The sequence below is a fragment of the Lucilia sericata genome, unplaced genomic scaffold (genome assembly GCF_015586225.1).
Source record: "Lucilia sericata isolate MDLA Ls3-8-SP2 unplaced genomic scaffold, ASM1558622v1 Contig001859F_arrow, whole genome shotgun sequence".
Lineage (NCBI taxonomy): Eukaryota > Metazoa > Arthropoda > Insecta > Diptera > Calliphoridae > Lucilia > Lucilia sericata.
In genome coordinates, this window is record NW_023995750.1 from 14,352 (window position 1) to 30,557 (window position 16,206).

At 32.6% G+C, this 16,206-nt stretch overlaps 1 protein-coding gene across 1 annotated transcript; it reads right to left on the reverse strand.

The window, feature by feature from the left end:
- Positions 1-5,565: 5,565 nt before the first annotated feature.
- Positions 5,566-10,810, reverse strand: LOC119612878 (the record flags this gene model as incomplete). The annotated part of the gene is made up of 2 exons (XM_037968761.1): positions 9,816-10,810; positions 5,566-9,620 (listed from the first exon to the last, which is right to left on the reverse strand). Coding segments are annotated over exons 1-2 (5,050 nt in total), but the record flags the coding sequence as incomplete, so codon positions are not given.
- Positions 10,811-16,206: the final 5,396 nt, after the last annotated feature.

Here is a 16,206-nt window from a genome sequence, read left to right on the forward strand (position 1 = left end):
ACTGAACTAGAACTGAACTAGAACTGAACTAGAACTGAACTAGAACTGAACTAGAACTGAACTAGAACTGAACTAGAACTGAACTAGAACTGAACTAGAACTGAACTAGAACTGAACTAGAACTGAACTAGAACTGAACTAGAATTGAACTAGAACTGAACTAGAACTGAACTAGAACTGAACTAGAACTGAACTAGAACTGAACTAGAACTGAACTAGAACTGAACTAGAACTGAACTAGAACTGAACTAGAACTGAACTAGAACTGAACTAGACAACTAGAACTGAACTAGAACTGAACTAGAACTCAACTAGAACTCAACTAGAACTGAACTAGAACTGAACTAGAACTGAACTAGAACTGAACTAGAACTGAACTAGAACTGAACTAGAAACTGAACTAGAACTGAACTAGAACTGAACTAGAACTGAACTAGAACTGAACTAGAACTGAACTAGAACTGAACTAGAACTGAACTAGAACTGAACTAGAACTGAACTAGAACTGAACTAGAACTGAACTAGAACTGAACTAGAACTGAACTAGAACTGAACTAGAACTGAACTAGAACTGAACTAGAACTGAACTAGAACTGAACTAGAACTGAACTAGAACTGAACTAGAACTGAACTAGAACTGAACTAGAACTGAACTAGAACTGAACTAGAACTGAACTAGAATGAACTAGAACTGAACTAGAACTGAACTAGAACTGAACTAGAACTGAACTAGAACTGAACTAGAACTAAACTAGAACTGAACTAGAAATGAACAAGTATAAAATTAGAAATACATTATAACTGAAATTGTTACCCTGAACTGAACTTGTGCTTAACATGAACTAAACAAGAATTGAGCTAGTAGTGAGCAAGAACTGATCTGGAATTGAATTAGAACTAACTGAATCAGAACTAAAATAAGCTAAAACCGATCTAGAACCGAACTGGAGCTGAATTTAAACCGAACTAGAGCTGAACTAAAGTAGAACTTAAGATTATTTTTGAGTAAAACTTTCCATATATGTATTTCATATGCCTACTCTAAATCAATGTAGCTTTAATACAATTCGATCTAACTTTAAATCAAAACAAACATTATTTTAACCAATTGCTCTCGTTTTTAGGTTGCAACAACTAAAAGCCCAAAATAGAGAAAAAACAACAAAAGAATTAAAGTGAAACTATTTACAATTGACAGGTACAAATGGCAGTTATGATGCAGATGATGATTACACACGATACCGAATATACCGACTATGATGATGAGGTTGATGACTATGGTGCTTCTCCTTTGTTTCACCATGATCATACCGTTATGATATTTTAATAAGAGATCAGCAGCACCGAAGCCGCCACAACTGCCATAGCAGCTATTGACTATTAAACGTTTTAAAGGTCTTGAGTGGATTTTTTGCTCGAATTTTTTGTCTTTTTAGATTTTAAATGGTTTTTTTAAATAGAGTATGAGTTGTTTTACTGTTGTTTAATAGTATTGTTGTCACATTATTGCTGTTACATTATGTTTACTTTAAATACCATTTTTTTCTGTAATGGCCTTTTTTTGCTTGCTTTTTGTTATAATTTTCGAAATAAAGTCAATATTTTTTTGGTGGTTTTTGTTTGAAACTCCATTGTATTTTAGTGTTTTTTGTGTTTTGGTCTATGAGTGAGATATTTAGATTAACAGGTTGTTTTTTCATTTTTTTTTTTTTTAACAAGGAAAACGTGAACTTTCTCCGCACGCAAACTCAATGACTCTACTATCGATATCATTTTCAACAATATAGTTTTTTTTTAATTTTGTTATTTTGTTGTTGTTGGTTTTTTATTGTTTTATTTGCTTATGTTGCGGTTAATACTGTTGTTATTATGTTGCATTATTTGCGCTTGTTTTAGGTCTCGTTTAAACAGTCAATTGTTTTCAAAATTATAAAAAATAGTATCCGAAAAAAAAAAATCAAAATAATAATGACCAAATAATGGTATTTAACATTGACTTTACACGATTTAATACAATGTTGATTTTTTATTGTTTAATGTGTATAGAGAAAAGGATTTTTTTGTTACGAAAAAAACTTTACGCTGTTTCTATTTTTTTTGGGTTAATGCATGATAAATAACAATAAAAATTAGTTTCAGTTAAAAAATTTATATTGAGGGCCGGCCAAGTCAACAAATGCAAATGCGTGCATTTGGCAAAACTTTCAAATTTCATGTTCATCAGAATTCGATGGCCATTTCTAAAGAAATGCTCATAAAAGTCTATCTTTTCTATTGAAAAGTTGATCAGAGTCTGACCATCTTTTCTATGGAAATGTTGTTAAGATTCTAGATGATATTTTCTATAGAAAAGTTGATCAGAGTCTGGTGATATTTTCTATAGAAAATTTGATCAGATGATCATTACTACAGAAAAGTTGATCAAAGTCTGATGATCTTTTCTATAGAAAAGTTGATCAGAGTCTGATGATCTTTTCTATAGAAAAGTTGATCAGAGTCTGATGATCTTTTCTATAGAAAAGTTGATCAGAGTCTGATGATCTTTTCTATAGAAAAGTTGATCAGAGTCTGATGATCTTTTCTATAGAAAAGTTGATCAGAGACCAGAAACTGATGATCTTTTCTATAGAAAAGTTGATCAGAGTCTGATGATCTTTTCTATAGAAAAGTTGATCAGATTCTGATGATCTTTTCTATAGAAAAGTTGATCAGAGTCTGATGATCTTTTCTATAGGAAAGTTGTTCAGAGTCTGATGATCTTTTCTGTAGAAAAGTTGATCGGAGTCTGATGATATTTTCTGTAGAAAAGTTAATCAGAGTCTGATGATCTTTTCTATAGAAAAGTTGATCAGAGTCTCATGATCTTTTCTATAGAAAATTTGATCAGAGTCTGATGATCTTTTCTATAGAAAGGTTGATCAGAGTCTGATGATCTTTTCTATAGAAAAGTTGATCAGAGTCTGATGATCTTTTCTATAGAAAAGTTGATCAGAGTCTGATGATCTTTTCTATAGGAAAGTTGTTCAGAGTCTGATGATCTTTTCTATAGGAAAGTTGTTCAGAGTCTGATGATATTTTCTGTAGAAAAGTTGTTCAGAGTCGGATGATCATTTCTATAGAAAAGTTGATCAGATGCTGATATTTCCGATAGCAAAGTTGATCAGAGTCTGATGGTCTTTTCTATAGAAGAAATGTTTATTAGAAACTGCTGATCTTTTCTATAGAATATGCTGATTTTTTTAGTAGAAAAATAGATTCTGATGATCTTTTCTATATAAAATTTTATCAGAATCTGCTAATCTTTTCTATAGAACATTTTATGTAATACTGATAATGTTTTCATGGAATGTTGATTAGACTAAGATAATCTTTTCTATGAGAAAGATGAACACATCAGTAGGAAACTTTCGATAGGAAGATATTTTCTATAGACAAGTTGATCAATTCTATAGAAAATTTTATCTTATTTCATTATCGAAATTTACTTAAAAAGAAAATAATTATTGAGAGATGTAGGTGACACAAATTTTTGCTTATTTTGCTCTTAAGTTTCATGTTTTTGCAAACAAATATATTTCTAGAATTCTCCTTAATAAATAGATGAAAAATAGCGATTACAGATCCTTTTACTTTTTTTGCCTCAAATTAGAAATAAAATAAATGAACTAAAACAAGACATAAATAGATTACAGATAACTTTTGGCTCTATAAAATTATGATTTAAAGTAAATAATTTAATTTCTTTATTGAAACCTTTAATAAAATAAACAAACAGTAATAAAACATCATAAATCCTGGTCACGTTTAATATTTTTCCATAAAATAAACAAAACAGCAAAATATTAAAGCAAAACTTATAAAAAAAACTTAAGTGTCAATTTATACTTGTTTTGTATATTTTATCACTTTTTTTAGTTCTTTGGCTGCTACAAAAATCATGGGTTCTTTTTTCCTTGAGGTTTTTATATCTGTTTGTTGGTAGTAATTCTGTTTAACACTTTTTCCTTTACAGGCGATTTGAACATTGTAGAATTTTTTTATTTTAATATTTTATATAAAGAAAACAAAAAAAAAACAAGTAAGAAAGTTATAGTCGGTCAAGCCCGACCATATAATACCCTACACCACAGTTTATTTCGCGGAATAATTAGTTTCCTTCTAAGTTTTTAATTTATTATTTCAAAAATTAAGAAGTACTTAAGCCCTCCCGCCACGCCACGGCTTATTCCAAGGGAGAGTAAATATGGTATTTCACATATTCGATGTCTGTAAATAAATAAGCAATTGTTGAACTTTGTCGTTTCTAAGTTATTAGAAAGAAAAGTAAAATCAATTTGAAATACATAAATATATTCGAAATATGTTTATAATTTCTATTAAATCAATTGCTTTTGTATATCACATCCATATTATAATATGATCGTAAATATCGTTTTACGAAATACATACATATATAATTATTATGGACGTAAATATTAATTATTACTTACTTTAAAATAATTGACATTGATCAAATATTTAAAATAATTCCATAATTAAGAAATAAATTTTTATATATTTTAATAAATTTGTATTTATTTATTTATTTATAAATCTACATAAGTAAATATTTATATACATTTATTTTCAGAATTTTTAAACATATGGAAATATTATTTATAATCTACCTTAATATGCTAACACATATTGCGTCATGGTAACTATGTATAGTTTCATATGTTTTAGCACTAATTGTGCTTTCGTCTATATTTGAAAAACACCAATCAATTTGTGTTGCACTTTTTGTAGTGCTCGTCGAATTGAGAGAGTTAAGACCTTTATCCCTGAGTTTTCTTTCTAACTCGCTGCAACTATTTCTTCGGCAAATATTAAAATCACCAATTATAATGGATTTTTCGTTAAAATAGTTACTTCGGGAAAACAACTCGTTTAACTCTCTGATTACAGATCTAGCAGGGTAGTTTTTATTTCGATACAAAACGGTAATGTTGATATCCTGGTACTTAAATATAATAAATTCAAATGTTTTATTTGCAATGTGAACTTGTTTACTATCGCAATATTGTATAGAATTTGCAAGTTCATTTTTCACGTAAACGATAATTCCACGTTTGCATCGTCTATTTGCATTTTCATTTGAATCTAATCGCATTCTAGGTAAAATGCTAAAACCAGGAATATCATAATTTTCATGGCTTAAAGTCCATGTCTCGACAAAACAAAGGATATCTGAAGCCAACATTAAGTTATCACAACGAACATCTTCAATATGTGCATGTAAGCTTTGAACATTATGATAAGTCACATTTATTGAATTTCTATCTATCAAAAAATCAAAATTTGTTATTAATTTTTTGCTATTTTGAAGGTTGTTCATCTCCACTTGCACTAAGTCATTATTAGTCAGGTTTGGTAAATGTGTTGGGAACTTTCCAATTAAGTAGAGTCCCGCAGCACTTGTTGCTCGACTGCACGCAACATATAAAGCAGAGCGTTTCATTCCTGATTTAAGATGAACAGCTACACTTGAGTATGTTGCCCCTTGGCTCTTGTGAATAGTTATACCTTCAGCTGGTACAACTGGAAACTGCTTACGGTCAATGTTGACATTTTCATTCCGTTTATATTGGAAAGACCGTACTAACAATTCAATAGGGGTCCACAGAGCTTCGCTTGGATGTCGCCTTTGTGATCGAGCTAAAACGCCAATGGAAGCATCAGGAAATTTAATCCACAATGTTAATGGTTTTCGATTATTATCAAAGCCAATTTGCATAAGTTGGCCAGTTGCTCCATTAACTAAGCCATCGCTAGTGTTGATATTAACCGTAATCATGTACTTTGCAGTTGTCTTTAGCTTCAAATCATACCGAAGTCCTTGAGTTTCGGATGTTTTAAAGCATTTGACATTTTCCAAAATGCGATCCCTATTTTCTCGGGATAGTCCCACTGATTTCACTTGATCAATGGCATATGATGTTACCTCTTCTGTAGCTATTCTATTAAGTTTAATCGTGTTCCAGTTATCAACTTCAATATTTGTACATAATAAATGAATTGCTTCATCTGGAACATGCGATTCAAGGACTTCTCGTGATTTCATAAGAGATATATCTACTTCAGACATTTTTCCGCATGCCATATTATTAAGAGCTCTTGCAAATGCTTGATCTTCTCTTTGGCGCATTATTTCGTTGAGCTCAAAATATTTAAACATGTCCCACAGTGAAGATCCGTATATTACACTATACGGATCATTTGTTGGTGCGGAAAATATCCAACTATCACCAACGGGGGGAAGTTGCCTTAAATCTCCAAATACTAAAACAGAAATCCCTCCAAACGGTGCAGTCGATTTAAACACCTGTTTTAGCCTTGTGTCGAGATACCTAAACATTTTTGATCCTACCATAGATATTTCATCTATGATTAGGAGCTTTAAGTTCAAGAATTTCGAATACAATGTGTTGGCTGTATCGTTAGTTAGTGGTCTAAGGTCAGCTGATGATTGATTTATGGGCAGTGAAAACATTGAGTGAAGTGTAGCTCCACCTATGCCAAATGCTGCCTTTCCTGTTGGTGCGCAAAGCAAGACTTTTATCGTATTCGGGTCATTACCAGGTATATAATTTTGTCTGTAATTCACTGACTGGTATAATGCAGATATTAATCTACTTTTACCGACTCCAGCACCACCTCCTACAAATTCATAAAATGGTTGGCCCAATTTTATATTATGTAACAAATGTGTCAAATAAATTTTTTGCTTATTATTTAATGATCTGACCATTGTTAATAAATCATTTTCTGGTATAAGAGGTGGTAGCTTAATTAAACGTATACAACCTTCCGGAGATTCTTCGGTTGGTTCGTTTTCTGGTATATTAAATACATTAATATCCGGATTTATTTCAGGAACCCCAAGAACTCTAAACTCATTATCAATAGATGGATTTTCATCTTCCCCATGACCATTATTGTCGGATTCAGATTCAAGTCTTAGATTTTCAAGAACATTTTCAAGTTCTCTTTCCTCAAAAACGTCGTATCGTCTCCGATTGGATTCAATGGCATCCTTATTAGTATTGCAAAAGCCTTCATTGTCATTTTGCAATATATCGACTTCCTCATTTCGCCAGGGATGATACAACATTACTAATTCCCTGAAGTAATCGCTCCGATGAGTGTTAACATTGTATCGTCGATATCTAATAACATTTGGCTTTGTCTTCTTTTTGATGAATCCGCTATTATCCTTAAGTCTAAGAAATCGTCCAGAAAACTCATTTTCATCTTGTTCATCGTGCTCGTTATAAGTTTCTTCATTTTGTACATTTCTTGCAGTTCTAGAAAACTTATAATAGGCTGCAAAATCTGCCAAGCACAGAGAATCCAACTCATCAGGTCGTTGTACGTAATGGTCTAAAAGACTTGTGACGTAGATATCTGTAGAGTCGGAAGGTAAATTTTGAAGTTCATCACGAGATCTTAGAATCAATACTCTTTCTTCAGGTCTAACGGTATTAATATATATGTCAGCATTACTACTTTCAGAAAGGCGCATACCTAGACAACAATATGTTGCTTCTTGAGCCGAAATTTCAGTACCAGAAATAAATTTATGGCCAATATGTTGCAATTTTTGCTTAATTGTGAAATTTCCGCCTCTAATTTCATCAATGGCTTCACGTAGAATTCTGGAAACTCCGCGATTAGACTTATTAATATAATTAACGATGTAACTGCAACATGCATAAGCGTCCAAAATGAATTGAATATCCATATTTGCTCTATGCAATTGTAAAATCGTAGGATTATATGCGTTTAGCATTTTATCCTCAAACTTTCTACGTAAGAAAATTTTAGGTTTTTTCAAAGATGAACGGAGGGATAATTTGTAAGCTTCATATGACATATTAATATGTTCATTGCTTAAAAAACATTCAAAATCATTAAGATTTGAAACTTCTTCAACGCTTAAATTTTGATTTAAAAAATTTTGAATTTTTATATATCCCTCCTTATACAGAGATGCATTTTCAAAGTTGTCTGGAAGAGGAGTTAAAATTTCGGTTTGAGGCATGGGGGGATATGGAATACCATATCGGCAAATTCTTTCACTTCTGTATTCCCTTGTACAAGACCGATTATGATTATGTTTCTGATAATCTATATATTGGGCAACACATGGATCGCTACCATTTGTGCTTATATATTTATCAATAAACTGAATAACGGTCGGGAAAGATGAATGATCATTAAGATCAATTTTTGGAGAATCTTTAAGCCAGTACATGCCATGAATATGAGGGGAGCCTCTATGTTGAAATTCAACTCGCCAATAGTATTGCTGCACATAGTGGTTATCAAAAATGCCATTTTTCATTTTGAAGAGACCAAAAAGTTGGCGGAATCTAAAGTCAAAATAACGGGCACAAGTAATAGAGTCAGTGCGTATCAGTCTCGCCTTTTCCGTGAAACTAAGATTAACAGCTTCATCTTCAGTTATGTCTATATTGTCCACAGTTTTTGACAAAATAACCAAAAGCTCTGTCCATTTCGTTTCAGCAGCTGATAAAGTAATAAAAAATGTAGGTAGGCCAAATTGTCTAATCATTGCTACAGCTTTTTTCTTCTCAGCTTCCCAGTGAGCTGGAGAAGATCGAACACCCTTTAAAATACGATATCCATCGTCATGTTGTATGAGGCTGTTCATGAAAGTTTCGTTAAGGGCATTACCCGCTGTAACATTATTCGAGCGGACATGTTTGCGTAAAGCAATTGACATCGCACTCTTTATTGACAACAGCTCCAACTTCTTATAGCTGTAGAGTAATTTATCGATTCTGCAAGCACGTCTATCATACCTTCGTAGTTCTGAGCGAACTATTTTGCTATAACTTTCTGAGCATGTCCTTTTTCTCCCTCCATATATGGTAACGAATGATAGTTCCTCCGAATCTTCATCTATTACCATATCAAGAGGACGCTGGCCTTCGCCAGGTGCCATTACTAATCTTTGTAATGGTACATTTTCCACCGGAACATTATCAAGTAATGTTTCTTGTCCACCTGGATTAAGATTTTCTACATCAAACTCATCAATATTGCTCTCAGCGTTAGAATTATAATCATTTTGATTCTCGAAAATATTATTAATGATATTTTCATCTTGACGATCAGCTACAAAGGGAACAACATTTTGAGAAGCAAAACTTTCGAACCAATTACTGTCGATAGTTATGCCATGTTTAATGTATAAATCGGACGTAACCAAATATCTGGCAGCCTCAATAACTCTAGCAGGTCTAATAGTTTCTGTCATGTAGTCGTGCTGGTATTCAAGTCGACGTCTTAAATGAAGCTGAATTACTTCAGCTTGATCGAATGTCCTAGGTAGAGCTGTAACTACTTCATTGACGGAAATAGGAACATTTACAACAGCTCCTCTTATTGCGCTTTGTCTTTCAAATCCAAGAGCTATGATTATCATAAAAGGAAGTCTGGCTGTCACAAGCCGTTCTTCGATGGACGTTAAGTCCTTGAGACACTCAGGTATCTCCGGATAATCAAGTCCATTTGACAAACGAATATTTGGCCTTCGCTTATTTTTTATTGACCTACAACAAGTTTTACAAAAATTATATTTATTGTTTTCAGTCGGAAACCTTTCGGAAAGACAAAAAACATCAGTAATAAAATCGGTACTTACATGAATACTATTCCGAGATAATTCCTCTACCTGGTGTGGAAACCATAGTCCTCCGCAGCAGGTACATATTACTGTTGGCCCTTGTTTAATTGTATCGTTGTACCTGAGAAATCGTATGCGATTTCCATTTTCTGCTACTATTCGTCTGCTTTCCTCTAGTTCTTCTACAGGTAGTTCCTCTCTCAGTTGACGATTTCGTTCAGCTTGCCGGCTATTTTCCATTTCTCTGTTAATATTATCTTGCCTGTGGCGAGTAACTCTTTCCTGAACATTACGTTGTATGTCATGTTGATTCTGGCGCTCCATTGTTCGTAGTATGTGTCGTTGTATGGTGTTTTGTTGCTGTTCCATCACTCTGTATTGCATATTTCGTCTACGCAAAGAGCGCCGTAATGTATTCCTTGATCTTTCTAACTCACTGTAAATATTGTCACTTCTTCTGTTGCGATGCTCCTCTGTGTTGCGAACTTGTTCCTGTAATCTATATTCTTGATTACTCCGTCTAATTTGATGCTCTGTTGTATTACGAACTTGTTCTTCGATCCTATATTCCCTATGACTGCGTCTATTTTGGTGCTCTGTTGTGTTACGAATTTGTTCTTCTGACCGATATTCCTGATTTCTTCGTCTAATTTGATGTTCTGCAGTGTTACGGACTTGTTCTTGAATCCTATATGATGGGTTAGATCGTCTCATTTGATGTTCCAAAGTATCGCGGTACTGTTCTGCTTCTCGGTATAATAAATCAGCTCGTCTAATTTGACGACTATCTTCATCGCGAATTAGTTCCCGTTGACTATACGATGGATCTTGGCGTCTATTTTGGCGACTGAAATTATCACGATTTAGTTCCCTCTGGCTGTAAGATGGATCTGCTCGTCTATTTTGACGACTAATGTCATCACGATTAAGTTCCATTTGGCTGTAAAATGGATCTGCTCGTCTATTTTGACGACCAATGTCATCACGATTAAGTTCCATCTGGCTGTAAGATGGATCTGCTCGTCTATTTTGACGTCTAGCACCGTCACGATTTAGTTCCCTCTGACTGTAAGATGGATCTGTACGTCTTAATTGCCGACTTGCATTGTTTCGCATCTGTTCTGTTTGTCGAAATAATACATCTTGGCGGCGATTCATACGCCAAATAGAATTATAAAGGGGCTGTGATCTTCTCTGAATTGACCGATTTGCAACAGAATGTAACGTATTATCTTCTGATTCTTCCACAAGCCGTAATTGCCTCATCCTATTTCTATGCAGTACGCGGCGTTGTTCGGCACTTTGGTTGCGTGTTCTAGGCATTTCAAAATATTTTCCGCGACACACCCTTCTTATTCAAATACTAATTTAAGACTGATGGATGCCGAGAAAGACTTATTCGCGATCCATTTACATAGGTAATAAATCCCTTTTTCAGACCTAAACAGTAATTTACACAGGTAAATAATCCCTTTTTCAGACAATAATATTTGAAGGTACCAATTATACTGCTTACACGTATTTATACGAATGCACTTACTACCTACTACCTACCAGGCGAAAATGGCCAAAATAGTACAGAGATATAGAACTATACAAATTACATATACTTAGTACTTCTTACAACTAAGTATTTACGTACAATTTTATCTTAATTTAATACCATAAGACATTTAATGGATATTGACTACAGACTGATTTTATGTAGGCTAGCGTCAAATATAGATAGAAAAAAATTGATAAAAATGTTCGGGTCCATATAAGGACCGTTTCTTGTGACATGAATTTATGTTTATATAAAGATTAGTTATACCGAATTTTATCGCTATATTAATGTTTATAAGTTAATTTTGGACTTTCAAAACATTTTCTGAAGGGGAATTTGTATGGGAGCTAGGGTCTAATAAGGTCCGATCTTCATGAAATTTGGCAAGGTCATATAGTCTTGAATAAAACTTAATTTTGCCTTTTATAGATATACATGTATATTTAATACAATTGCATTCAATCGTTGGCACAACTGACACAACATCACCTAACCTAATACAGTTATGAGCTTAAGGGCCCTTTTCGGGGGTTCTGTTGTATGGGGGCTATGTGAAATAATGGGCCGATTTTAACCATTTTCAATAGGCTTTGTCTTTGAGCGAATGTGCCAAATTTCATCCAATTATCTTGAAAACGCACATGGTTTACATGGACAGCCAGACGGTCAGTAACGCTACTCTTTTATATATATAGATTACCTTGTTCCGATACATTTAAGCAATTTATGGATGAAAAAATAATTTTCAGAAAGAGGCTTTATATGGGGGTTAGGTGCAAATATGGACCAAGCCCGATAAAATTTTTTGAATATATTTATATTTACATAATATTTTTTTGTGCTGAATTTCATCGCGATATTTGTGTTTATAAGTTAATTTTTGACATTCAAGTAATTTTCTGAAGGGGACTTTGTATGGGAGCTAGGGTCAAATGGGGCCCGATCTTTATGAAATTTGGCAGGGTCATCAAGACTTCTATAAAACTTAGTTTTGCCGTATTTTATCGATATATCTGTATATTTAACATAATTATGAGCTCAGAAGCCCTTTTCGGGGGGTTCTGTTCTATGGGGGCTAGGTGAAATAATGGACCGATTTTAACCATTTTCAATAGGCTTCGTCCTTGGGTCAAATAAAACGTGCGTGCCAAATTTCATCCAATTATCTTGAAAATTGCGACCTGTACCTTGCGCACAAGGTTTACATGGACAGCCAGCCAGCCAGCCAGACGGACGGACGGACGGACGGACGGACATAGCTTAATCGACTCAGAAAACGATTCTGAGCCGATTGGTATACTTTAAGGTGGGTCTAGGACGAATATTTTTGTATGTTACAAACATCAGCACAAATCCAATATACCCTCCCCACTAAAGTGGTGTAGGGTATAAAAACACATCTTTCAAATGTTTTACAATCGCTATCCTGTGGTGCCAAAACGTGCAACTTATGTCATAATATTGCGTTTTACCCCTTCTCTACTCTCTGTTGCAGTTATTGTGTTTTTTCTTTTCTTGCCAAGTGTTGCTGTTTCTGCTAATGTGTGATTTTTGTCAAGTTAAATACAACCGCTTTAGTAAAGAAATTACAAACATCAAACGTGGTGTAAACATAGTATAGTTGCAAGAAAATACATTTTAAACAAACGTTTAAAACCAACAAAACACCAAAAAATATGGCAAAGACACGATTTTATTTAATGGAATTCATAAGTTTTGTTACTTTTAACACACCAGAAAAAATGACAAAAGAAAGAAAAAATCGCATACAAAAGAAATTCTCCTTTTATTTTAAATATATGAAATGTTAACTGCACAAAAAAAAAGTGGAAGAAAAAACACTAGAAATGCGTTTTCAGTAGTTGGCACGAGTAACATTTTCCCACACTTGCCACAGACGATTGGAAAAAAGTAAGTGAGTGTATATTGGAAGAAATGGTCGCACTTGGTTCAGCCTAAAGTGAAATTCTTTCATTAGATTTTAATGATTTCTTCTATAGAAAAGTGGATCAGGCTATGACGCTATTTTCTCTAGAAAATAGATCAGACTATGATGATGTTTTCTATTGAAAAGCTGATCAGACTATGATGATATTTTCTATAGAATAGTTGATCAGGCTATGATGATTTTTTCTATAGAAAAGTTGATCAGACTATGATGATCTTTTCTATAGAAAAGTTGATCATACTATGATGATCTTTTCTATATAAAAGTTGATCATACTATGATGATCTTTTCTATAGAAAAGTTGATCATACTATGATAATCTTTTCTATAGAAAAGTTAATCATACTATGATGATCTTTTCTATAGAAAAGTTGATCAGACTATGATGATCTTTTCTATAGAAAAGCTGATCATACTATGATGATCTTTTCTATTGAAAAGTTGATCATACTATGATGATCTTTTCTATAGAAAAGTTGACCATACTATGATGATCTTTTCTATAGAAAAGTTGATCATACTATGATAATCTTTTCTATAGAAAAGTTGATCAGACTATGATAATCTTTTCTATAGAAAAGTTGATCAGACAATGATGATCTTTTATATAGAAAAGTTGATAAGACTATGACAATCTTTTCTATAGAAAAGTTCATCAGACTATGGTGATCTTTTTATAGAAAATTTGATCAGACTATGGTGATCTTTTTATAGAAAATTTTATCATACTATTATGATCTTTTCTATAGAAAAGTTGATCATACTATGATGATCTTTTCTATAGAAAAGATGATCACACTATGATAATATTTTCTATAGAATAGTTGATCAGACTATGGTGATCTTATCTGTAGAATAGTTGATCAGACTATGATGATCTTTTCTATAGAAACGTTGATCAGACAATGATGATCTTTTCTATAGAAACGTTGATCAGACAATGATGATCTTTTCTATAGAAAAGTTTATCAGTCTATGGTGATCTTTTTATAGAAAATTTGATCAGACTATGGTGATCTTTTTATAAAAAATTTGATCATACTATTATGGGATTTTCTATAGAAAAGTTGATCACACTATGATCATATTTTCTATAGAATAGTTGATCAGACTATGATGATCTTTTCTGTAGAATAGTTGATCAGACTATGATGATCTTTTCTATAGAAACGTTGATCAGACTATGATGATCTTTTCTATAGAAACATTGATACTATGATGATCTTTTCTATAGAAAAGTTGATCATACTATGATGATCTTTTCTATAGAAAAGTTGGTCATACTATGATGATCTTTTCTATAGAAAAGTTGGTCATACTATGATGATCTTTTCTATAGAAAAGTTGGTCATAGCCTAATGATCTTTTCTATAGAAAAGTTAATCATACTATGATGATCTTTTCTATAGAAAAGTGCATCATACTATGATGATCTTTCTATAGAAAAGTTCATCATACTATGATGATCTTTTCTATAGAAAAGGTGATCATTCTATGATGATCTTTTCTAAGAAAATTGATCAGATTCTGAAGATCTTTTCTATAGAAAAGTTGATCAGGTTAGGATGATCTTTTCGATAGAAAACATGATCAGGTTCGGATGATCTTTTCCGTACAAAAGTTGATCAGATTATGAGGATCTTTTCATTTGGAATGTTGATTAGATTTTACTGATCTTTTATATGAAACGGTTTATATGATTTTGATTACCTATTGAACTTGTCCTCAAACTGTGACATTACGAAACCTTTGAATTCGTCGTTTGTTATCTTTTTAGTAGTTCCTAGTGGTGTAGGGTACCATTAGTCGAAAAATACATATTAAAAATAGGCAACAAAAAACTATTTTCTTTTAAACATCACTTACATGCTGTTTAAACACTTGTTTTTGTTTTCATTTTAGTTTTGTTGCATTATTTCCATTTTGGCTGCTGTTGCCACAAAACAACTTCGTCTACATATTTTTGCTGTGCGCCAAATTTTCCCATCGCACTTGAATTGTACTAGTATTTGCATTTTAGTTCTTTTTTTTCAATTTTCTGTGATTTAAAAAACGTAGTCTCGAAGTAGACAAAAAAAAAAGTAAAGTAGTTGAGTCTCCTCTTTCTTGAAGTTTATCAATGTCATGTTACACGGTCAATTTCATATGAAGTTTTGTACTAATTTTAACAATTTCTTGTGAAAATATAAAACCGCTACCGATTGTAAGTGCGATGAAGATGATGCTGCTGCTGTGGTATCATCTGTTTTTTTACTGAAATTTCGGTTTGATTTGAGTTTTTCCTTGCTGTTTGTTTCTATGAGTATATTTTTATGATGCCCATTATGATTGTATGATAATGTTGTCGTGTTGTGGCTATTAAAAGTGTTTGGCTTATTTTTGCAGAAGACATCTGGTTGGCTGTTAGCAAAAATCAAAGTCAAAGGAATAGGGAAAGATAAAATGTTAACTTAATTTAAGTTCAAGTTTGTATATGATTGTACTAAATGCCATTGTATTGTGGCATCATCACAAGTTTTATTATTAAAGATATTTGACACTGAAAAATCAAAAAGTTTTTGAATTTGTAATATTTTTGTTGTGATGATGAGAAGATAGACAATTGTTAAAAAAAAATCTCAAAATAGTTTTCCTTTGTTTATAAGTGGATTTAAAACTTTTTAACACTATTACTTATCCCCCTGAGATAATTTGTTTTGAAACAATCAAAAAATCATTTTGCAATATATCGACTTCCTCATTTCGCCAGGGATGATACAACATTACTAATTCCCTGAAGTAATCGCTCCGATGAGTGTTAACATTGTATCGTCGATATCTAATAACATTTGGCTTTGTCTTCTTTTTGATGAATCCGCTATTATCCTTAAGTCTAAGAAATCGTCCAGAAAACTCATTTTCATCTTGTTCATCGTGCTCGTTATAAGTTTCTTCATTTTGTACATTTCTTGCAGTTCTAGAAAACTTATAATAGGCTGCAAAATCTGCCAAGCACAGAGAATCCAACTCATCAGGTCG